Source organism: Leptinotarsa decemlineata, unplaced genomic scaffold, assembly GCF_025532065.1.
Source record: "Leptinotarsa decemlineata unplaced genomic scaffold, Ldec_3_MD MMD2_tig00026330_RagTag_RagTag, whole genome shotgun sequence".
NCBI classification, from domain to species: domain Eukaryota; kingdom Metazoa; phylum Arthropoda; class Insecta; order Coleoptera; family Chrysomelidae; genus Leptinotarsa; species Leptinotarsa decemlineata.
The window spans coordinates 4,750,012-4,776,709 of NW_027412690.1; the positions used below are offsets into that span (position 1 = coordinate 4,750,012).

Here is a 26,698-nt window from a genome sequence, read left to right on the forward strand (position 1 = left end):
AGTGGCGTAACTACAGGGTGGCAAGTCGTCAAAATGCCACGGGCCCCCAGCCGGAAGGGGCCCCCGGTCAGAGGAGAACTCCAAACATTTATCATTTATTATACATGTTACGCCAGCACTCAAGTAGTTAGCAGTTTATAGTTGTAAGAATTGGGTGATTGTTTCAAATGAGGAAATATTTAATTAGTCAACTGTGAAAATAGGTTGACAATGTCTACTCCGTTAGAATTTCATTCTGATATTTAAAATAATTTATAAGATAACAATCATGTTAATTTTTAATCTACCTATAAAAATAATCATTTACATCGTCGGTCGGTATCAGTAGTACCTAAAGCTTGAAATCACAGATTACAAAATTAATATTTGAAATCAGGCAGTTATCTAATGATTCTCATCGCCCATTTGAAAAGCACACATCACTATTTTGACAAAATGTAACCAACAAAACTATTCACCTATGTTCATCGTTCTTTCAATAATTACAAAATTGTACGCTTGAATTAGGAATTGAACAAAAAGGTGGACTTTCGTTGCATACATTTTTTCGGCCGCTTCTTTGGCATTTCTTAGCAATCAGATTTTTCATTTAATAAAAACTATAGTATTATTACAAATTGTTCACGGTGTTGTTGAGTGGAAGCGAAAAATGAAAGCGAAAGAAGGAGTCTGAAAAACAAAATAAAAAGTTACCTAAAATACATCAGTACTTTAAGAATCAAGATAATATAGAAGAAGAATCAAATAAACAGCGCATCGAAAGGGCAGAAAATGATGTCATAAGTGGCAATATCGCAGAGCCCGATAACAGTGAATATTTAGATTCAGAGCAACTACAACCCGGTACGAGCAAATCTTCAAACGAATCATTTTTGTATATAGTAAAATTGGAATCTTTACCGTACTTTACTGATAAAGGTAACTTCAAAGAACTCGATAATCAAGTAAAACGGTTCGTGATCGAAAACGAACCCTGTGAACCAAATGGCTCCTTTTTAAGGGATAGAAACAAAAGACCTTTCTTGGATAGATATTATTACAGTATTTCTAAATCTGGCGTGAAGTTAGAACGTACGTGGCTGTGCTATTCCCTATTGCCTCAAAAAGCATTTTTGAACCCTGTTGGTTATTCACAAATAAAGCATCTAAAAATATACAACATATTTAGATAAATTTGTGAGGATGAACGTCTCTATCGTGTATTAGACATAATCATTAATCAACTGAAATCGCGTTTCCTTGAAATGAATGAAATTGTTTCCAATTTCAGTGTCTTGCAACCTACCACTTTGCAAAATTTGAACGATACTGATTTATTGGAAATTTGTCCATCTATATAAAGAAAATATATCCATCTCGTTTTCCAAGGAAATTCTCAGTTTTCGATCCTCTTTTAGACACGAAATAGAAACTTCACGTTCTATAAGAGAACTTGCTGACCTATCAATAATAACAAAATAATTCTATATCTTCAAGCTTTCCTGGAGTGTGCACTTTATTTCTATTATTTCTCACCATTTCTGTGACTCATTTTCGAAACCGAAATTGATAAAAACTCATTTGAGACATTCTATGGGACAAGACAGGTTAAGTAACTTGGCTATTCTATCCATCGAAAATTCTATGGCCAGAAATTTAAACTTTGATGATGTCATTACCACTTTTGCTGAACAAAAAGCCCGAAGGGAGGAGTTTTATTGATTAACATTTTATATTTTGAACACTTTGTGTGCTTATAACAATATGATGATTCGGACTGCCTATATCAAATTGCTTTTCGTTTTTCAAATCATTTTGACTACTCTATGTGCCCATATCAATTAGATGCTGACTGTACTATAAATTAGGTACTTTTAATTTGAAGTGAATTATTAGAAAATTAAGTACCTAAGTATAATTAAAAAGTTTGTATGTCCCTATTCAACATAGTGATTTATTATTGTACTCTCGCAAGTGAAAGTGTATAATAAATATTATAAAATAGTATTATTGTTGGTTCAGTTTCATTATATTGGGGGGAGGGAGCCCATCCGATAAATTTGCCTCGAACGGTATAGTTACGCCTCTGAGTATTGAGTTTCGTGAGATACCCTCGTAACGGGTGGTTTTCCAACAAGATGTGGCTCCTCATTGTGTGGTAATAATAACTTCTCGAGTCGAATGATTGAAAGGAGAGGTTCTACAGAATGGCCACTCCGATCTTCAATTTGAGTCTCTCAATTGGCGATACTTGAATCAAAAGTCTACGACGCAGCCAACTACCTTAGAAAATTACCTTAGCAATTATCAGGTGCTGTAGGTCATCAACATCTGATATATTTCAGAAGGTAAGGGAAGAAACATAGGCCGTGGTCCGAATTGTGCTCACAGCACTTACGACGTTTACACTGCTAACGCGCCAACGTCTGTTTGTAGTGTTAATAATTCTGACCACTTGTGAGTGTGCTTACGAATTCCACAAGTTGAACATAACCTAACAATGCATTATTTGAAATAAACATGAGTGGAGTATGTGGTGTGGCTGATGAAGATCGGAAAATGCTTGTATTTCTAGCATTTTCTGCAATCGGGGAAAGTGACGAGAGTGATATTGATAGTGACGAGAGTGATATTGATGTGGAAGATATATTATATATTTCGTCATCATCGAGTAGCTCCGAAGATGAACTGGTTAACACAATTCTCGTGATAAACAAGAAGCGAGGAAAATTGGAGCTTAGACCTCGTATTCAACGTTACGTCGAAGAAACGATTCCCAGATTTTCTGTCTCGCCAGTTTCTTCAATTGACACGGAAAAACTCACTGACATTTTAATGAATTTTATTTCGGACGCTTGAATTCACAGAATCAAAACACTCGATAATTCAAATAAATGGCGCAAAATAACGTCAATGTTCACAGTGCTAACGATCTGATCCATGAGTACTTTGAGCACTACAGTGTGATGTCACATGTGACGTCATAGCGTTCACAACGCTAACGGTGAACGTGAAAAGCACGCATCGGACCGAGAGTTTGTACGCTATGAGCACTGTGAGCGTGATTCGGACCACGGCCATAACCTAGTTTAAACCTTGTATGCAAGCTAATGATACTCAGCTCGAATTTTTGATGAAACACATTTTTCTATTCAGTTTCTTCCAAATATACAAACTGAACTAAAAAATTATTTTAATTTTTTCTAACATTGTTTATAGTCAAAAATGTTGCAGGGTTGGATACATAATTGATAGATATTTTAAATGAGATGACTATCATTCCCTTTTGACATGTTGCAGGAGGTGACTGACAAGGGGTTAATTTTTACGTAGAATTTTGTCCCCTGAAAAGTGAAGTTTACTTGTTCACAATTTTTACAGCATCATTACCAAATGGATTATTCAGGCTGACTCGGTTTTGATTGAAATACACTATTCACACTGTACATACGCCAGCTGTTTGAACTGAATTCGGAGTACATTGCTATAGAATATTTTGGAAAGGAACCAAATAGTCCAATAACACCCGTTAATGGTTATTCTTGCTTTCTGGTGGAATAATTTGATAGTTTCAAGTTTGTCATAAGGGTTACAAATTTAACGAAAGTCATTTTTTTGTGGAGGAAAATCAGTTTTTTATTGACCTTTTTTTTGGTATTTGTTACCTTCCACAATCTGTGAAAAAATATAAAAATTATAATGGAGAACTTTATACAAGTGTAGAAGGGCAAACTTTTTAGGTCACCCCGATAAGTTACTACGTAAAAATCAAAGTATTTTTCACAAAGAAAACTATTCCTATTCATCAGTAACTTGTCGTATTTAACAATTTTGCCTATCAAAAAAATTGTTAAGAAATAATACGATACTTATCTTAACGATCTGGAGGCCAAAATCTGCCTCCGTCTTCAGAAATTGACAAAAAAATTCTAATATATTGGCAGTTATTCCTTTTTGATTATTTATTTCTTTTCTTCTTCGACAGATGTCGAAGGAGTTTTGAAATATGAAATTATGTCAATGTTGTTGATTGGCAACTGAAACATTCGATGTAATACAAGGTGCTCTCCGATATCAGTCTGTTGCCATTTCGCCACTATCCAAATTTTTATTCTAGATATGTAGCCAAGTACAGTCTATTTCTAAGGAGCTATTTGAAATAAAATTCTCTCCAGATATGAGAATATACGTTGATTCTTTTAGCTTACGTCTCTTAGAGTGAGGCTTACTGGTAATCATTCTTGTCCTATTCCATTCCACTAGATGTTCACCGTCTGATTTTAAAATGTGTTCTGACAATTTAGATCCTGTCAATTGTCTATTTTTTATGTAATCTCGATGTTCATTCTCACGCACTTTCAATGGTCTCGAGGTTTCACCAATGTAACTTTTACCACAAGAACAAGGTATTTCATAAATACAATTTTTTGTTTTTTCTTCAGTGTTGTTGGGTTTTGTATGTGTGAGTATAGATCTCAGTTGATTTTTTGTTTTGAAAGTAGTACCAATATCATACCTATTTCCAATTCCTCTTATTTTTTCAGATAGTCTTGGAATGTAAGGTATAACGTTAGTTGTCAAAGGTGTCGGTGGATGTTGAGTCGGTGATTGTTGAGTTGGATGTTGTTGAATTTGTGAAGCTGTTTGTATGTTATATTTATAATTATATTACATAATTTTTATATTTTTTCAGATTGTGAAAGGTAACAAAAAGGTTACAAATTCTGTCATAATTGATCCTAAAAAATACCCAATCGAAAACGAATATGATATTGATGAAATACAGTCGGAATAGACCTTAATCTCTATAAAGGTTTTTTTAAAGACTAGTAAAACTGTATTATATATTTTAGGTCACTTTCAATGTTTGCCTTGTCATGCTTGTTAATATCAAGTACTTCAATTCACTCTAATCATCTTATTCTACGACCTATATTTCTTCTTATTCAAGTTTTATAAACCATGATTGACAAATATTATTTATTTACCGAGGGAGTACATCCAATTCATCAATCTGGTTCAAGTGATTAAATGAAATCAATGTTGAATAACTTTTATCTATTCATTGTCCTTATTCAAAAAATTGAGATATGATTTTAAATTTTTCTACAATTCTGAGCTTTCAAAATAAATAGGTATGCTGCTTATCTCGGGTAACGAGTATATTTAACTATAAATGTCAAAGAAAACAAACATGAATGTTTTCAGATTGGTTCTGACATTTGTTTGTGAGAAGTTGGTAATAATACCAACAACAAAAAAAAAGTACAGACAGTTACTTTAAATTAAAATCAAATTGAATAATTCAGAAGGGTCAAGGGGGTCACAAAGAAGGATTGAATAGAAACTATTGCAATGAGAAAAAATTATTGAATTGTGGGTCGGTAGCATGGTGGGTTGATGTGTGAATGGACTGAGTCGTTACTTGATGAAATAACTTGATAAAATAATAATACTATCCATGGCAATCACTACACAATTTTCACCAAATTTTTTATTTCTAGACGAGTTTCGTTAACACCGTAGCACCGTAAAAATGATTGATGAAATTTCTACCGAGGAAGCTACGATGTTAAATAATTTTGATTGCTTGAAACTTATGATCATTTACAAGCTTTTTCAGTTGAAAATCTTGAAAGTTCCTCTGCCTTTTTTCATATAATTTGAAATGGAGACGGTGGATATATGAAATAAAATTTGACAATCCTAGTTTTTGGTGAGTATTTCAAAAACAACCACTGATAGTCTGATATATATATATATATATATATATATATATATATATATATATATATATATATATATAATATGTTTTAAAGTGCTATGGGAAACTTTTTTTTCGAAGAGTTTCAATGAAGTTTAACTTCGGCACTTGATTGTTTGTGCTTCGAATTTAACTTAAAATGATGTGGCCAACTGCGACCCACTGCCGTTCAGTGTTTGTCAAATTCAACTTTTTTATTGGAAAAAATTGAAAAAGTACATTTCTAGATCGAATTTAACAAAAAGTTACTTGAAAAAGTTATGTCTACGGCAATTTTATATCCATATGCTGAATTTCATGCAACTAGGATAAAGTTATATGATGGAATCGGCCGATACTTGATGAAAATCCATAACTAACGTATTCCAAAAACACTTTATTGTGAGATTTTCACTAAATTGTTTTACAAAAACGCAACACGTGTTTCGCCATACAATGGCTTCATCTGGCGTGAAGCCAGATGAAGCCATTGGTGAGAATACAACATATCGGCAAGATATGGCATCCAGAAAAAAATGTTCAACATACTACTGTGTCAAGGATAATATCGAAATTCAGATAAACAGGATCCGTAGCAAATTAATTCAAGAAAAAGCACACTCCAAGTAAATATGATGAGGAGGCCCAACTTAACATTTGTTTAGAAGTTATTGAACACGGGCAAACGAGCACAACCGATATTATAAAAAATACCGATTATAAGAGAGAAAGTGTTAGAATTTTTTTATTAAAGAATAAATTTTGGCCTTACAAGCCAAAATTTATTAACACATTAAAAGAACGAGATTTTGATGTCCGTTTGGGGTTTTCATTCTGGTTTCAAGGAGAAAGAGAGAAGAAAATGTAAAGTTTCCGTACAAAATTTTATGGACAGATGAGGCAACGTTCTCTTCAAATGGAACGGTAAGTTCTCAAAATTGCCGATGGTGGGCCCAAGAAAATCCCAATTTCACAGTTGAATGTGGTGATCAGTATTCCTTTGAAACTAATGTATGATGTGGGATACTTAACGACCAAATAATTGGGCCATTTTTCTTTAGGGAAAATTCATCATCCGTCGGTTATCTCAACCTTTTAAATAATGAGGTTAGTGAATTTTAGATAATATGCCTAATATGGTATCAACTTGATGGCGCACTAATACATCATACGGTTGCTGTAAAACAGTCCCTCCAACAAATGTTCAGAGGCAAAGTTATTGGACGTAACTGGGAACATTATTGGCCACCTAGATCATCCGACTTGACGCCTTTAGACTTTTTCTTGTGGGGTTACCTGAAACAAGAAGTGTACCGAAGTAGACCATTTACTGACATACAACATCTGGAAAATATCATTCGCGAGTGTTGTGCAAATATAAATCCGTGATTAATTAAAAATGAAGTTACAAATGTCAGTAGAAGGACCATAATTTGTATTGAACGTGGAGGACGATATACTGAAATGTAGGCTATAAGTGTTTGACAACCTCATTTAGATCAATAAGTAATTTTTTGTACCCATTTGTATTTTCTATAATATTATTGTTGTTTAAAATTTATAATAATAATAGTTCTATCGAAATTATTTACATTTTTTTTAGTTGCCTCTGCTTTTTCGAAATCAATGGTTTGTTTAAGAAAATAGGCAAGTGATTGAAACTTTGCACAAGTCATGTTGAAATTTTTATAGCAAATTTTTAATTTTTCTCTAAAAATGTCCGTATGAGTAGAAATGTATCAGAAAAGTTATACTTCATGATGAGTTTGTTATGTATACATGAATTGATGACAATTAACCGAACATGTTTTTTAAAATAAAGGGGATAATCTGTCAAGAATAAGCAAAACGTTAACTTTATCCTAGTTGCATAAAATTTGGCATATGGACATAAAATTGCCGTAGACACAACTTTTTCAAGTAACTTTTTGTTAAATTCGATCTAGAAATTCACTTTTTCAAAAAAAAAGTTGAATTTGACAAACACAGAACGTCAATAGGTCGCAGATGGCCGCATCATTTTAAGTTAAATTTAAAGCACAAACAAGTGCCGAAGTTAAACTTCATTGAAACTTTATGGTGCGCACTTTAATGGTGACACTGTATATATATATATATATATATATATATATATATATATATATATATATATATATATATATATATATTAATTTTTTGATTTTCATGGAATTATTTTCCAGCAGCTTGACTGCATTAACCTTTCTAGATTATATGAAAAGAGATTATGAATACTACTGGAGTTCTATCCCAACACCAACACTTGAAACACTTGAAGATTATCACTTGGTGATCGAAGCACGTGTCGAGGTGTTGAAAATAACGATTTGGTGTTGTGATATAACTCCAGTAATAGTGATTTATTCATTCATTCAACCACATTATAGAGTATTATTCTATTTGTGGTAGGTTCAGGACATAACAAAATAAAATAAAATAAAATCAAAATAAAATATAAAATAAAATAATATTTTCGAATTGGTATCTTGAACTTGTGGGTAGGTACTCCCTCAATATGCACTGGTAGTTTATTATTTAATTTCACGTCTAAGTTATTTCGTTCAGAAGTCGATAAACGACTTCTAGTTGGTCGATTCAAGTTACAATTTCTTGTGGTATAATTGTGATATGGATTATTTTTTTCAAGTTTTTCTTTGTTTCTATGAATATCCAGCAAACAATTGAGGATGTAAATACACGGTAATGTGAGTATTTCTAGGTTTTCAAATATGGGGCGACAACTGCCACTATAATTGGCTCGTTTCTGGAGCCTAAAAATTCTCACAGAGTATATACAGCGTTTCCCCATAGAGTTACACCGTAATTAATGTGAGAGTGGAATGAGCCAAAGTAGGCTGTTTTCAAAACTGCTAGGTTGGCATTGATATAGACAATGAATAGAAGTGGGCCAAGGATGGAACCTTTAGGTACCCCAAAGTGAATGTTCTCGATTTCAGGATAGCTGTTTGAATCTCTTTTAAATAGAATAGATGTTGTCTATAAAACAGCTTGTCTCCTACCATTCAAGTACGATTCGAATAATTTCCATGCAGTACCGCGTATACCGTAAAATTATAGTTAGTTTAATAGTACTTTGTGAGAAACACAGTCGAAGAAGTCTTTGTATCGCTTGAACAGCGGAACATGTAGGCGTTTTGTGCATAGTAAAGAACGAAATTAGGCGGCTTTTTAGAATAATTTCAAAAACCTTACCAAAAATTGGCATTATTGATATTGGACGGTAGTTGTCAATGGTATTTTTTCACCTTTACTAAATATGGTTATCACTTTAGTTAGCTTGAATTCATCAGGGAATTCTCCATTGGAGATACAATGATTAAAGATAATAGTCAAAGGTTCTAGAAGAAAAAAATAAGTACTTTTTATTATTTTGCTCGTCATTTCGTACATATCATGGCAAGATGAATTTTTCAGTTTTAGAATAGCATCAAGAACTTCACTTTCAGTTATTGGATGGAGAAAAAAAGAGCCTCACGGTGATTTCCGTGGGTCAAGAAAATTGTTTGCATTCTGATCGTAATCAGGTAGTGCACTTAATATCACTTGAAATATTGAATATTACACCAAAGGTTCCGAACAGTGCATCACAAAAAAGGAATTATCTTAAAAAAAATTAATGAATTTGAATCAGCCTTGAGATGAAACAAAAATCACTTACCCATCAATTTTGGTGGTGTTTTTGGCAGGAGTATTGGCCAATACATTGAAAGTGCTGGGATGGATGATTGTGATATCAAACCTTGCCTTGAATGTGGGTTCATCGAAGCAAGGAAAAGCCGACCTGGCATGAACCGGCTGGAATTGAGTGGCGACAAGGACTTGCTTATCGTAAGTGCTCTTGTAAAATCCGTACATCCCATCAATCGTGAATTTGCCGACATACTCGAAGATTATCGGTGTTCCTGTAGTAAGAATTTTCGGACAAGAAATTTGAATGATATCGGTGATGTTGTTGCTGGGAACGAAATTGCAAATGTCGTCCTGGCCTAAGGTTATCCTACTGATGTTGATGGCTTTACTAGGAGCATGCAGTTGGAGCTCTTTCGTATCTTCTTTAACGACATCTAGAATAATTGTAACTCTTCCATTGAAATTCGGTTGTTCTGGGTCGACTTCCAACTCAAGTTTATAGTGTTTTGGCTTGATTGTTTGAGGTAGACGATACTGGGACTGGGCATCTACTATCTGAAGGAGTAGTAGCAGTGGAGATATTATTTTGATTATTCGCATGGTGATCTGAAAAAAAAAACATGTTAGCGATTATAAGGTGAAATCAATTATCAAATTTGAAATAATGGAGTAGATAAATATGTATGAAGTTTAGAAGAATCAAACAGGAATACTTGAATGTATTTAATGAATGTTAAGAGGTTGAAACCTAATTCTAACCCTGATGAACTGACAAAAATACCAAAACCAATGTTTCCAGAAGTGGTTTGTGAAATCCATAATTCAAAAAGACCAGATCTATATACATCTATGAAAGTTACTATTAGGAAAGAAAATCTTCACAATGCATGGAAAAAGAAGTATGGCCAACAGGAGCTATTATTTCGATATTTTTTCTAGACAGGAGGATGCTACAAAATCCCCAAGTAGTGGATCCTCAAAACGCCAAATAAACAAGATAAAGTGGACAGGGGAGAGAAAGAGCTTAATAATAGTATTTCAGGGCAAAATGCTTTGAAATTTGGAAATGAAGATAATCAATTACAAAGTGAAAAAGGACCAGGAAAAAATAGCAAGACAGATTCGAGTTTTGAAAATTGTAACTTAAAAATACTGCATACCAATATCCAAAGCATACGAAATAAGATATTAGAAGTAGAAGATATTCTTGAAGAAAACAAAATTGACTGTTTGTGTGTAAATGAGTACTGGCTTCCGAAAGAGGAATTTGATGTAACTAATTTGATCCCAAGACAAATAGTATCTGAATGTCGAAAAAAATATAGACTTGAAATTTCAAAAGCTTAAATACCATATTTTGATAACTTTGTTAAGAAATCTACCAACAAGCAAGCAGCAATGTGGTCTATAATAAACTCAAAATCATCTGTGAGTAAAAAATCAGCAAAGTCTGATGAGCTAAACTCATATATCTTCAACAATTTCTTTATGAACATTGCACAAAATGTAATTAATGATCTAGATCCTGCGGGAAAACTTTTGAGGACTACATATTCAGCAAAATATATCCTTTAAATTTAAAGAGGTAACTTTTATCCAAGTGAGAGATAAAATAAGTTGTTTAAAAAACGAAAACAGCAAAAATAATTATGAATTCACCACTTGTATTATAAAAACCTTAAAAAATCTTATTGTTTATCCATTGACCCAACTTTTTAATCTCTGTATAACAGAAAGTATATTTCCATCCTCCTTAAAAATTGCAAAAGTGATTCCTGTTTATAAAAAAAAAGGTTCAATTCATGACAGAAATAACTATAGACCTATTTCACTTCTACCGATATTTTCAAAGCTACTAGAGTCGTTATTGAAGGATCAAATTATAAACTATTTTGAGGTTAATGGTTTGTTTGTGGATGATCAATATGGGTTTAGGTCCAATAGATCTACTGTGGCTGCCATTGATGAGTTGTCAGATATTGTATTGAACGGCTGGGAGCAAGGACTTGATACATATGCTTCTCTATTTGACCTGACAAAGGCTTTTGATTGTGTCTCAACTGATATATTGATTAAAAAACTAAAGTTTTACAACTTTCATTCCGATAGTATAGCCTTTATCAGGTCCTACCTAACAGAACGTTCTCAGTATGTTATATATGATGGTGTCTCTTCAGATATGATGCAATTGCATCATGGAGTCCCACAGGGCTCACTTTCGGGGCATCTACGCTTCTTGATCTATATAAATGACTCAAAAGTCAATGTAGCTGGCTCAAAACTCATACTATTTGCGGATGACACCACTCATCTGCAAGTATATCACCCGTCAGAACCAATTCAAGAAATTGTGGCTGAGGGACAGAATCAGATAAAAGAATGGTTCTTAGCGAACAAACTTTCTCTTAACCAAAACAAGACCCAAAATATCAATTTTACCCTCAGACCTCTGTATTCAGATCTGCCAAGAAGTGAAGATGTTAATCTTCTTGGAATAATTATTGATAAAGGTCTAATATGGGAAAAAAACATTATTCAACTATCGTCTAAGCTCTCAAAAATTACATATATGATAAGATCACTTGTTAAAACTGTATCTAGAGAAACTATAATGTCAGCTTATTATGGTTACTTTTATTCAAACATGACATATGCTGTGCTGAGTTGGGGTAACTCTTCCCATTCTGAAAAAAATTTTAGGCTACAGAGGAGATGCATCCGTATTATTATGAATCTCAAATATTGCCAGTGCTGCAGACATTGTTTTGCTGAGCTTAAAACACTAACATTTCCTTGTGCATATATACTGAACTGCATTAAATATGTCTATAAAAATAAACAAAAATATTTAACACATAGCCAACTCCATAATTATGAAACACGGCGTAACCAGGACTTTATTCCTGAATATCACAGACTGCATAGAACCAGAAAAGGAACTGACTACTATGATATACATTTCTTTAATTGCTTGCCAGTGACCATAAGAATCCTTGAGGAGAGATTATTTTTCAAAAAAATCAAAGATTATTTGGTGAAAAAAGCCTTTTATTCAATTCAGGAATTCTTGGATGATAACTTCGATGACCTAATATGATTGTTTAAATTGTATTGAACTCAATGGAGAAAAAAAAAGTTATTTTACTCATTTTATTTTTCAAACTGTAATTTTATAATTGTATGTATTCTTGTAAATTGTATTCTTGAATTGTATTCTTGACTTGTAAAAGCACGATGTGTATTATCACCAATAAAATTGATTGATTGATTGAAAAATGAACTTCAAATAGTAACAGAAAATGAATCAATTAGTTTGTGATTAGTGAAATATTGTTGGAAATGAATTTGTTTAAAACAGTTAATTCATTAACTTGTTACAATATTTTCCATTAAATTTCACAAACAGATATATGCATTCCAGTTGTATTGTCTATTAGAACATGTACATGCCTATCCTATGAAAAATTAATTATTGTTTTTGCCATGCATCACCCACAAGCATTACGGTTATGGAAAAAATGTCATGATTTTCATAGAAATTTTCGAGGCGAAAAAAATTGGTTCAAAGGAAAATTTCAACATCTGTAGTAGTTATGAAAGGAATTAGATTTTTCAAAAAACATCAATATTTACTTTCCTTTTGAAATTATGTAAAATATATAACCAACTTCATTGTACATATTTATGAGAGGAACATAAAATGTTCTGATTACCATTTTGTCACTTGAAAATTTTTGGAAAAAGATCGGGAAATTATCGGAAAAAAGCTTCCAGAATTTTGATTCAACTGATCCTCAATAGATTACCGAAACATATTTGACTCCACAGTATGATTTTCAAATCGACATCTCATTTCGTAGAAAAGAGAGAGCACTAATTATGTCGTGCACATAGACAGACATACAGTCAACAGAATTTTTAAAAAATTTCTAATTTTTTCATTCCGAACTATATCTTCGAAATAATCATGGGTCTACCTCTTCAAGTAAAATGGTTCGATCCGGCCCAAAGAAGTGTTTTTGCGGTAATTTTTCAAAAACATGATTTAAACAAATTTCTGAGTCACATTCATAGAGCCTTTTTTTGTTCCCCCCAAAATAATGTATAAACGTGCTAAAAACAATAGTTCTTTGAAAATCATCCGAACATTTTATTCATAACTGAAACGCTTCTGAGTAGAACACGACAAAAATTATGATTTTTTTTAAATCAAGGAAAATAATAAACATAATTTGATGGATAATATATTCGGGAAGGATTCGTCAGTGTTTGAAATTTGATAAAAAATGTTTCATCTATGAAAAGTAGGACTGGAACCTCTGGTGGAGAATAAGTCCAAAACAAGCACTTACTCCAAATTCCAGAACTGCAACACTCTACTTGACACGCGTTTCACCAACCATGTAGATGGAGTGAAGTACCTAATCTTCTGAAGACACCAAATAAGTTGGTTGAATGCACGTCAAGAAGAGTGTTGCAGTTTTGGTGCTTGGGAAAAGTACTCGTTTTGGATGTTTCATCTAGAGAACAGTTTGATATTGCGAGATGGAACTTTTTCAAATTGTATTACATGTATTCGATGTATTTATAAGATTCAGAGGTGAACTTTTTTGTTAACAAAATCTGAAGCAGTTAACCAAATTCAAATTGAGATAATATCGGACGAGTGAATAGTTTTTTTTTTCATATGAAAATCATAACTCGAATTTTCGTAATCGGGTTGATTCTCACACAATGTCGCCAAAACTGAAAGGAGTAAGTAACATCGATGAATTTTCTCCCATGTATTCGGTCAATATGGTTCATCAGATTTTTTTGTATGTATGTATGAATATAGTACGGATGGTGAGTGTATATTCACAGCACTTAGGCCACATGTGACCCATTGTACATCCTCTCGAGGAGTTGTCCTCCTAGGTCATCGTCCATCCTGTCCTTTCCAGGAAAGTGGACAGGTCACTAGGAAACATCTCCTTTATATCGGCAGGTGTAGGCCAAGACTCGCCGAACACACACTCTTTTTGGCAACCTTGAGGTATCTCACGGCGGCCTCCGCGAAGGTTTTGGAAGGTGCAGCGACATTACTGTCGTTGCGCGGCTTCTTTAACCTTCCTGGGGTTCCCCCAATGAAGGTGTTCAAGTGAGGGTGCTTTCCTGCAGGGGCAGCCGGTTTCTTGCCTTTATTCAAGGCGGAGATCTTGGCGCCCGCCGCAGGAAGTGCTCTTGCTATTGGAGGTGGGGTGGAGGAGGAGGAGGGTGCACTTATAGTTCCTGTCACTCCTACCTCTTTCACTCTCTTTCTCCTTTTGGCCTCGCCGCCGCAAATGCGCCGCATTTTTATGACATCACGAGGTGATCTGCTCATTCCGAGCGGTAGATTGGGGTGGAGATTTCTGTTCATCCCCAGCCACGCCATATGAGGTGAGCACTTCTATCCAGCCTCGGGATTGGTTTTTGTTGTATCTGTTTGTTTCATATATTATATGTGTTCCCACAAGTAGCAAGGGAAGAGTTGGTCACCCCTCGCAGAGCCTCGCATTACCAGAGAAAGGCTGGTTACAATGAGGTTTCGCTCGGTTCGTTCGTAATCGCATGTCACCCTCCGACCATTCAGCTGTCGTCACGATTCCTTACACCTAAGCTTGGGTTGGCTGGTCCACGGTGGCATGTTTCGCAAAGGCTTTTGGGGAGTTTCAGTTCCCCTTACTCTACTTATTTCTGCCACTGACCAGGAGTCCGGCGATCCCGTCCGTAAGGCCACATATTGGCTTACTGGACAGGGGCCCCAGTCCCCTGGCAGTTTCCCTATCCGCCACCTGGGGATGCGCCCGATAGATAGCCCAACCCACAAGCACCAGGTTTCTTAACGCATATTTAATTTTTGAGATTCGAAATCAGAAGAATGATGAATTAAGAAGAGGTAACAGGACCGAAATTTCACAATACATTATTGAAGAAAGTCCCTTTTTGATAATGCAGCCCAAAAACATTGAATCAAAGTCTTACCCCACAAATTTTTCGTAATTTTTGATTCTTCATAGTTTTATTTTATCCTCCAGGACACATTTCAGTCACAGTCTCATAATCCCATTCCTAGAAACCCTGACAACTAGAAATTTTTTAATTTTTCAAGAGATTTCATACCTGTATTTACATCCTTTTATCTATAAATTGCGGAAAATCAATTTGTAAGAGAAGTAATATTTTTCAACAGCGTTTTATAATTGATAAGGTATTACAAAAGCTATTCCGTAATGAATGCGCCATTTTTACGAATAACTATAGAATTCAAGGTATCAATTAAGTGAATTGTCTTGTCACGAACAAAAAACTAAAACCTGTACGATGTTTCGTGCGAAAAATACATATGTATGTACATTCAGTTCAAAATTAGTGCCCAACAATGATATAATGTGGTTTAACAAAACAAGTACGAGGAATGAAAACAATAAGCAATTGTTATTATAGAATTACATTCGTGATGTGTTGAAATATAGATACCATTTCCGAATAGAAATTTCTTTGAAAAATCGAAAAAAGTACTGTGAAAATATTTGATTTTGAATCAACCAACAAATATATCATTACGGATTTCGATATCTATTGTTTGAAAATATCAACTGAAAATAGATCAAAAAGGTTTGGGTTTCGCATCGCGACATCAATTCTTTACAGAAAACTGATTTCCAGGATTTCATAGAAATAAAATCTACTTTACCCCTAGCCAAAATTTCTTACAGATCTTTAATGAGAAGATGAAAAAACATAGAAATTTCCATTTCTCTTTTCATCATGATCTCCTACCACGTAGTAATGGCTACATCCATCAATCTATAAATTAATATTTACTTTCTGAACAAACCGGTGACTGGGTTGACATTCGGTTAATCATTTTTCAGGAAACCATGATCTGAATGGTACCACTTTTTCAGGAATGTGTTGATTTTGGAATATATAAGAGATATTTTGGTTAGTTTCGGATCATACTCATCTCTTTCGAAAATACTATCAGCACAGAAATCGAGAAAGAATTCAATGTTGTAGATTACTGAAAGGACGTTGTACCAAATGCAAGAGATTTTTATGAGAGAAAGAATTCCAGAAAAACTACCAAGCAAAAGCAAGGAGAAGGGTGAGAGAAAATTCAGACTTCTCAAGCTGAAGTTAATGAAATTTGATGGGGATGTCAAAACTGGCTGGGATTCTTTGGTTAATTCAAAAACATTTATGAAGACGAAGATGTAGAATTGGACATGTTCCAGTATTTACTCCGGGCGACTGAATCAAATTCATTAGCAAGGGAGCCCTTTGAAAGTTTTTCCCCAGCAGGTGCTAATCCCAAGAAGTCCATGTACGATACTCTGATCGTGATATATATTAGAGTTTTCAAATTTGGTACCGAAACAAGGTATGTCTTTGGCCATATTATATCATGAATTAGAAACGCAATTGAGTGTACTGGAAACTTTAGGTGTAACACTGGACAAATATGCAGAGTAAAGCTCTTTCTTTCAGTAGAATCGTCACTTCCGTCAGATTTGCTGAGTAAGACACTTTGGAAAACGTATCGCAATTCTTTGAAAGTCCAAAGTACACGGGGTGATGAAACTACTGATATGAGTAATACTTTGTCTCTTTTATAAGCATTCTTGAGAGGTGAGATCGAAGCTGAAAAAACAATCCAAATGGCAAAAAATGAGTCAAGCTGGAAAACACCCAAAGGAACCTTCGAAATGTATACAGCTCCAGCTCTCAACCTGATGGAGCTGAACGACAGAGTACGACTTCTCCAGTTTGTATTTTTGTGACAAATTACATGCCAGTCATATCTTTCTTTATTCAATGGAAAAAAGCAAATTTCTGAAAAAGGAGTTGTTTTGCTCGTCTTGACCAGGAACATGGAATAAAAGGGTACAGACAATTTATTAGATATATAATTTGTATAAAATAACATGTTATGACTGTGGAAAATAATATTGCAGGGTGATATAAAAGTGAATCAATCAATAACTACATATTTTTATGTTATTTTGTTACAATCATTTTTCAAAGTGTGCAATGGTACTAAATAAAAAAATATGCCTACCTTCCTACATTCTGGATTAGGTTTTGATAGAGTTTCTGAAGAAAATATTATCCAAGATGTTTTGGCGGTCATAAGTTATCTTCAAATATACGTTATTGGATATATTATTGATATAAAAGTTATAGTGATCACTTCTAATGTAAAGTAGAAGCCTCAGACTAGATTAAAATTCAGTTCCAAGCTTTGAAGATTTGGGTATGATTAACTATCTTGAAAATATTATGAAAACAATGTAATTAATTCAGGTTCAATTTTGCGAAGTAATGTTATTTTCTGAATATATTTTCTATCTATGTCTATTTATTCTCCTCAATTGCATTATTACAAAAATTAGTGACATATCTGAGAAGATCGCCTGTTGATTTCTGCTTTCAGAAACCATACGGTCGCTTAAGAAGTTGAAGCATTTGTTGAAGCATAATGTAATTTATTCAGGTTCAATTTTGCGAAGTAATGTTATTTTCTGAATATATTTTCTATCTTTATCTATCTATTCTTCTCAATTGCATTATTACAAAAATTAGTGACATATCTGAGAAGATCGCCTGTTGATTTCTGCTTTCAGAAACCATACGGTCGCTTAAGAAGTTGAAGCATTTCGAATACTTGATAATATGTCGATTCACAGCTTTCTCAAGTGAGAAAAGCAATAAAATGAGTGTAATAGGTATTTTCAGTTTCCACCATCTGGTGATTTGTAAACGGCGAAAATATTCAAAGAAGGTCGATAAAAGAGAAACGGAATGGGCCGCAATGTTTTTATGATTTGAAAGCATTGAAAAAATTACACAAGAAACTATCAGCTACCCTCAGCAGTTCAACATTTATTTGTAAAAGTTGAAATGGCTCAGATTGAAGTTACTATATTGCCCTTTGTACACGTGTTCAAAGTTTTCCATTACAATTTTCATATTTTTTATATTGTGGAAGGTTGGGATACCCACAGAAGGTCGATAAAAAATTAATTTTTCTCCGCAAAACATGTCTTTCGTTCAAGATAAATACATTCTTCTGCTCATATAAAGTAAACTAGGATGCCGTATGCTTAAGCATATGTGTATTTTCTTATCAGTTCTGATAAATATTATTTTATTTCAATATTCGAATTGCTTATTCATTATGTTTGGTGAAATTCCAAAGTATTGAAGGTTACATTTTTAGATACGGTTGACGTTCCATACATTTAAAAAAGTATTAACAATAATGTTTCGTGAAACTTTGTGCTGTGAGAGTTAATATTGTTGAACTATAACGTGATTTCTGAAGATGATAACAATGAAGTTTGTTAAAGATTTTTGGGTTGATTTCTTATTGATTTTTTAAGAGATCAACTGAAGGAGAATATTTTTCTGACAGCTATATTAATAACACTGATTGAAGTAATGGAATATGCTTGCCATTTAAATTTCACTCTACTTCTTTCCAGTAGTCAAGTAAACTGGGAAGGAATTGTATCAATTTGACGTGAAGACCCGAAAGACAATGCACCTCTAAAGTAGTTTACATCCCAAATCTTCCATTTCACGATACGCAGGAAGACCGTGGACTTTTGAGTTTGAAGTGCTTGCATAACAAACTTTTACTGGATATAGCCTGTAAAGTCATCAGGAACTCGGGTATGCCCTCCTCTGTATGCCCTTTGAACATGAGACAACAGATATCGATCTTTTTCATTCAATTCAATCTAGGGGTTCCAGCTCACTCTGGAACCTCTAGATTCTAGATCATTCCGGCTTACCGCGCTAAGGCAGAAATTTTGGCCAGAAAATTGCAGAAGTTCATTCAGGGAACATGATTCTTGGATTTCTCACCTCAAAGTGTGGGAAATATTCAATGATGGTTGATATTGTTATTTTGAAAAAATTGATCGGTATAGAAACAACTCTAAACAAATGTGGAAAACTCTCAAAAAACTAGTTAAAGGAGATGACATTGACTTTCCAAATTGATTTCAGTTTGAGAAAACTGTTGAACTTATATTACTAAAAGATGTTATTGAAATATCAGATAACTTCAACAGTTATTTTGTTGAAAGCATAAATGAAATTTTGGCGAGCATTGACTATTCAGAGTCATGGTGCAATAAAAACTTTAATTTATACAAAACTTTCTCAGAATTCAGATTGCTTTCGTTAAATGACCTACGTAAAATTATAATTTCCTTGGATAATAAGTGCAGTATACATGAAATCCTCAACTTCAGAATATTGAACAAGTTTTTGAGACTATCGGTCACGTTATATTGAACCTCATCAACACCTCTCTTGAAACTGGCGAAATACCAGAAAGATTGAAAAGTAGTACTATTGTTCCTATACCCAAAATTCCTCATACTATTAAATGTAAAGAATTCAGGCCAATCAACACTTTACCTCCGATTGAGAAGGTACTTGAAACAGCAGTATATAACCAACTAATTTTAATCAACAATCAATTGGGTTTTCGCAAATTGCATTCGTGTGAGTCATCAGTGCAACTATCTCTAAACAAATTTAAATCTGAGCTGGATAATAATAAGTTTGTTGTAGTCGTGTTTCTTGACCTCAAAAGAGCATTTGAGACCATTGATACTATATTATTATATACTATACTACTAGCCAAATTGAATATATATGGAATTAAGGGCAAAGTGTATAATTGGTTATCTAATTACTTGACCAACAGAAAACAACGGGTAAGAGTTAAAGACATGTTCTCTTGTGAAATTGACAATTACGTTGGAGTTCCCCAGGGTAGTGTTCTGGGACCCCTTTTATTCATACTATATTTAAACGTCATGCCATTGTTTGTCGACTGTGAATTTATGAACTTTTTTGCTGATGTGAACCTTACGATGGCTATACAAAAAATGAATAATACTCTTGCAAGTGTCAACAAGTATTTAAAAATTAATAAACTCAAGCTGAATGTGATGAAAACTAAAGCGATATGATAATTACCACCAAGTTTAAATACAGCCAAATAGACTCTGAAACTATTAATCTCAACAATGATGTTGACAAAATTGAAATAGTGAATTCAACTAAATATCTGGGATTCCAGATAGATAACACTCCATCGTTTGATGAACATTTTGAGTATATTCATAATAAAATTTCAAAGAAATTATTCTTTTTTTCTAGAATTGCCAATAATCTTTCAACGGAGTCAAGTATCACAGTTTACAAGTCAATTGTTCAGCCACACTTCGACTATTGTTCCTCTATCCTATATCTATTCAATCAGAATAAATTGTCTCAACTCCAAAAACTTCAGAATCGTGGTATGAGAATCATTTTGAAGTGCCGTAGAGATACTCCTATCACTATTATGCTCAATGTTTTAAATTGGCAATCTATTTCCCAAAGACTGCTATACTTCACAATGATCTTCGTATACAAAATATTGAACAATTTAGGACCATCTTATTTTAATCAGTATATTGTCTTTCATCACGATATTCACCACCACTTCACTCGAAATAATAATAACTTATATATTAACAGAACAAAAAACAAAAATACTATGAAGTCATTGTTTTTCAAGGGTTTTGATCGGTTCAACAAATTACCTAATGCAATTAAAAATATCCCATCTCTGAACATGTTCAAAAATGAACTGAAGAAATTTGTTTTAAATGAACAAATATGATATGTATTATGTCTTTGTTACCTGTAGCTGTAATTTGTATAATTCCATTCATCTAATGTTCGTTATATATTTCAAATAATTATGTAATTTATCTTTCTACATGTTGCATTGAAATTTTTCGAATGTATAATGTTGCTGTTTTTGTAGTAATGTCTTTAAAAATATTTTATTGAACTTATGTTTGTCATACATTTAAGTCATTTCTAGATGTAACACATTCCTTTTTTTTATTTCTACCATTCTAGTTGATTTGTATATTATTAGGATATCCTTTTTAAATAAAGATCTATCTATCTTGGCAATCGTCATACTATTGAAGTTTCTTTCACATGTAGTCAGTGGGCATACTTGAAGACTGGCTATAAATAAAATTATCTAAGAGCAATTCGTTCAAGTGCAAGGTAGTGTATATCATCAACAGAAAGTTGATGATTTCCGATAATTGAAAATCAATTCCGTCAGAGTATCATTCCTCGAACTAAGCTGAACCATACAACAAACAACAGGTCTGTCGTCGCCCCATCTGTCTGAGAACGAGTTAACCAACTGCATATCCAAAATTTGCCCAATTCCTCGTATAAGGAAAAAAAACTTCCGCATATAGTCAGTGGGCATAGTTGAAGACTGGCTATAAATCAAATTACACAACACAACAAAGTTTTTGTTTCGGGGTTGAAATTAGATGATTCAAGATATAGTATCATTCTATTATATATATATGTATATTGAGTTTTCAACAAATGAAATATTTCATCACCAACAGTTGGTACACATATTTGTTTACATAACACCCCTCTCATCAGCTGTTCTTAAGTAGTAAACATAACCTATGTGAGTTTGTCAATTGTACGCACGTGGTTGCTATTGAAATTATCGTGTGAAGTTGATTTTTAAATTAATTTAAGTGCTGATCTGAAATGCCTCGAAAGTGTGTGAATTCTGTCGATAGCTTTTGCTATATATGTGGTGAAATAACATTTAAGGCTCAGAAACGTAAAATGACACCTATCGTTAAGACAGCCTATGAACATTATTTTGGTGTGAAAGTTGGGGACCAAGATAAATCATGGGCTCCTCATATATGTTGTAATTCTTGTTCCGTCATATTGCGAGAGTGGCTGAAAAATAAAAACCGGGCAATGGCTTTTGCAGTACCTATGGTTTGGCGTGAGCCTACCAATCATACAGACGACTGTTATTTCTGCTTAACTCCTCCCATTGAGCAAGGTTTATCTATGAAGAAAAGAGGAACGGTTAAATACCCTAATCTCCCATCTGCTCTTCGGCATGTACCACACTCAGACAATTTGCCAGTCCCTTCTCCACCCCAAAACTATGAAATTTTAGAGGAAGGTGATGAAGACTGTTTAGAAGGAGCAACCCATCCTTCTACATCCTATGACACTGATTTTGAAGTAAGCGATAGTTCTAGTGATCCGCACAGAATTAGTCAAGCAGAGTTGAGTGACCTTATAAGAGATCTTCGCTTGTCTAAGGAAAAGGCTGAGCTGTTAGGGTCAAGACTACAACAGTGGAATCTTCTAAAACATGATGTGAAAATATCTCAGTACAGACAGCGTCAAAAAGATTTGCTTCCTTTTTTTGAGAAAAAAGAAAACCTCTTGTAGATCCTAAGGATGTTCTCCTTCCCCCATTACATATTAAGTTGGGAATAATGAAAAACTTTGTGAAGGCCATGGACCAGGAAGGACAAGCTTTTAAGTACTTGAGAGCAAAGTTTCCCAGGTTGAGTGATGCTGAAGTCAAGGAAGGCATCTTTATTGGGCCTCAAATCCGTGAAATCGTAAATGATCCTGCTTTTGACATGATTTTAACAGGAAATGAAAAAAGAGCCTGGGAAGCCTTTAAGGGGGTTGTACATGGGTTTTTAGGTAACAAAAGAGATGATAACTTCACAGCATTGGTTAAAGAGCTTCTTCAAGCTTACCACCAACTTGGATGCAACATGTCCTTAAAAATTCATTTTCTTCACTCTCATCTTAATTTCTGTGGAGCTGTGAGTGACGAACATGGAGAAAGATTCCATCAAGACATTGCCTTAATGGAACAGAGATATCAGGGCCGTTGGAATGAAGCAATGCTTGCAGACTACTGCTGGTCTGTGTGTAGGGATGCTCCAGAAGTGTTTTATAAAAGACAAGCTAAACGACAGCGATCTTACAATGATTCGGATGGACTTAATTGAAATTTGGTGGTACAAACTTCTTTTATTTGTCAAAACACTAAGAATACTGTTTTTTTTTATTAATTTTGTACTTAAAATATTCTAAAAGAAACATAACAATATTGTTTTATGTACTTTCACTTTTCACGTATAGTAAAACTACTCTTTAAGATTAAGTACTGTGTATCTCAAAAACCAGAGCTAATAAAAAATTTTCATTGTTATTTTCGTTTTTATCACCCCAAAATTAGTAGAAATTGACTAATTTAGTGTAGGAAACATTCAAAAAATATTTTTTTGTTGTGTTGTGTTATCTAAGAACAATTCGTTCAGGCCAGTCTCAACTCCCTACACAGTAGGTTAATGGAATGATACTCTGACGAAATTCGATTTTCAATAATCGGATATCATCGACTTTATGTTGATGATATACATTACATTGCACTAACGAGTGGCCAAACAGCCCGAAATCGGTCTGCAAGTGTGTTCCAATAATTGAAAATCTATTGCGGCAGTTGTATCGCCAACAGCATATGCAGGAATTACTTCTGTGAAGAATCCTGCACTGACACCTGTCGGATATAATCCAACGCCATTCGTGGTATTAGCCAGGGGAGTGTAGGGAGTTGGGACTGGCCTGAACGAATTGTTCTCATATAATTTTATTCAAGTTTCGAAAAAAAATCTTATAGGAGTAATGCATATCAGGAAATATTAGGCAGCAGAATAAAAGTTGGGAGAAAACATTTGAATTGTAGAAAATTACTATTTCAAGAATAAAATAATAGTAACGGATGACCGAACGAAGACAACGAACTATACGAAGACAATATGAAATGAATTAGAATTCAGTAAGGGGGTGAACGTTAAATCATATAAACTTCAGAGCCTATCATGCTTTCGTCACAAAATACCCATTAATAAATACTTTATTACGAAAAAAACGTAGAATATACTGTGGAAGAGTGATTGATAGTTCTATAATATTGGCTCTCTCGAGCATTCTGTATATAACATGAAATTGCCAAAATATTGACCCACCAAACCACGTCAGTGAGTATTTGGACCAACAAAGAATGAACCACGAACAATGCCTCATTAATTATTGATTAGGAATCGTAATGATTATGTCGAAGTTATATCACTTACACATTTATTGAAAATTTCTAATTCCAACCGAAAGGAATTTCCCAAGATTACTGAATGATACATAGTATGTCATAGTTTTTGTTTTCACTGTTACCATCCTATCATTAGGTGGACCAGTAATTGTAAAAAAAAACAACTTTGTTATTAGGAGTAATGGTTCTTAAGACGAATTTCCACCAAACGGACTCGCTTGCGACTAATTTCGTTTCAAAAACACAGACCAAACATCGAAATCTTGTGATCTTTCTGTTTGTTGACGGGACATTTCATTGTTGACAAAACCCCTATGACACAAAGTCTTCAAAATGTTTCGACAACTCAAGTATTTGTTTTGTCAAAATCGACATAGTTGATGTTTTGTTGTGGATTTGCCAGTTTGGTGGAAATCCGCCACTAAAAGCTACACACTTTTAAAGCTGTTTTCCCACCCAGAAGTTGAGTTATTTCGGCCAACAATAAACTATTTGAGCTCAATTCATTCTGAACGGTCGTAAAAACATTCGATAAAATACTAGTTTTGAACGGATTTTATATTTAGGGCTCACTTTTTATTTCTCACTAATATGAACGGAATCATGTAACGTTTTATACTGATTTCAATTTTCTACTAATTGTTGTCAACGCCAAGAAAAATTGCCTATAATATATTGAGTTTTTGTCAAAAAATTACTTCATTTTCAATGATAGTGAGGTCAAATATGACAATTTGACAATCAAAAGTTATGATTTGAGGCAACAGAAATAGAGTAAGCTATTATTCTCGAGTGTAATTCCCATTTATTTTTGGAAATCAGCCGTATATAATATTTCCTCAGTACAATACATTTATATACTGGTATAGGTTTCGGTTTTACATACTTTCATACGTGCATAATTTTACTAATACCTATGATAATGAAAACTAACAGTACTAATTATAATAGTTATTTCTAATACAAATTAGCATTTTGTTCTCAATCAATCGCATAGTATAATTTTATAAACTTCTTCTGGTCCATTTTCCCGTATAATTTTGCTAAACATCACCGATTTATGCTCCACTTACCCTTCATTTCAAAGTTGATACTGTCCGGGGGATGCCTCCACTCTGGGGTGGATACCACCCCGTTTCGGGGGTGGTATCTTATTAAAAATGAGTCCAAGAATAGATAGATTTTACCCGTGGGTTGGGCTCCCTATCGGACAGGTCCTCAGGTGGCGGATAGGGAAACGGCCAGGGGACTAGAGGTCCTGTCCGGGAAGCCAATGTGGCCTTACGGACGTGGTCGCCGGACTCCTGGTCAGTGGTCAGAAATGAGTAGGGTGGGGGGAACTAAAACTCCCCAAAAGCCTTTGCGAAACATGCCACTGTGGACCAGCCTACCCAAACTGAGGTGTAAGGAATCGTGCCGACAAATGAATGGCCGCGGGGTGATATACGCTCACGAACGATTCACTTGGGGAACTGGGCGAAACCTCATTGTAATCAGCCTCCCTCTGGTAAAGCGGGGCTCTGCCAAACGTGACCAACTCTTTCCTTGCGACTCGTGGGAACACACATGAATGAAACAAACACAAAAACAGAAACAACAAAAACTAATCCCGAGGCTGGACAGAAGTGCTCACCTCCATCTAAGGCGGTGGCTGTGGTTGAACAGAAATGTCCACCCCAATCTATCGCTTGGAATGAGGATGGACATAGCAGATCACCTCGTGATGTAATACAAAGGCCAAGGCGTAAGCGGCAGGCGCAGGCGGCAGGCGCCAAGAGCTTCGCCTTGAAAAAAGGCAAGGAACCGGCTGCTTCTGCAGGAAAGCTCCCTCACTTGTGCACCTCTACGGAGGGAATCCCAAGACGGTTGAAGAAGCCGCGCAACGACAGTAATGTCGCTGCACCTTCCAAAACCTTCGCGGGGGCCACCGTGAGACACCTCGAGGTTGCCAAAGAGAGTGTGTTTTCGGCGAGTCTTGGCCTACACCTGCCAATATTATGGGGATGTCTCCTAGTGACCTTCCTGGAAAGGATAGGATGGACGATGACCTAGGAGGACAACTCCCCGGGAGGATACCCACAGCCTAAATGCTGTGGGCCTAAGTGCTGTGGGCCTACACTCACCTTCCCTACTCTACAGATACAGAACTCAAACGTATGAGTAGAATATCATGAAACCATCTATGTGTTAGGTTCGAAACTTTTCAGCCCATGTAGTATCTCTCTGTAATATGATTACTCAATATTCGATTATTCATTATTCAACACAAGACAGCGCTGTATTGA

The 26,698-nt window shown here is 34.5% G+C and overlaps 1 protein-coding gene across 4 annotated transcripts in view; it reads right to left on the minus strand.

Moving 5' to 3' along the window:
* LOC111507025 (aminopeptidase N) overlaps positions 1 to 26,698 on the minus strand; it is a 70,949-nt gene that overhangs the window by 35,332 nt on the left and 8,919 nt on the right. For all 4 annotated transcript variants that reach the window (XM_023162252.2, XM_023162251.2, XM_023162250.2 and 1 more), the window contains one exon: positions 9,420 to 9,997. In XM_023162252.2, coding sequence (XP_023018020.2) covers positions 9,420 to 9,991 — 572 coding nt within the window. In that variant the 5' untranslated portion in view covers positions 9,992 to 9,997. The remainder of the gene's footprint in view (positions 1 to 9,419; positions 9,998 to 26,698) is intronic.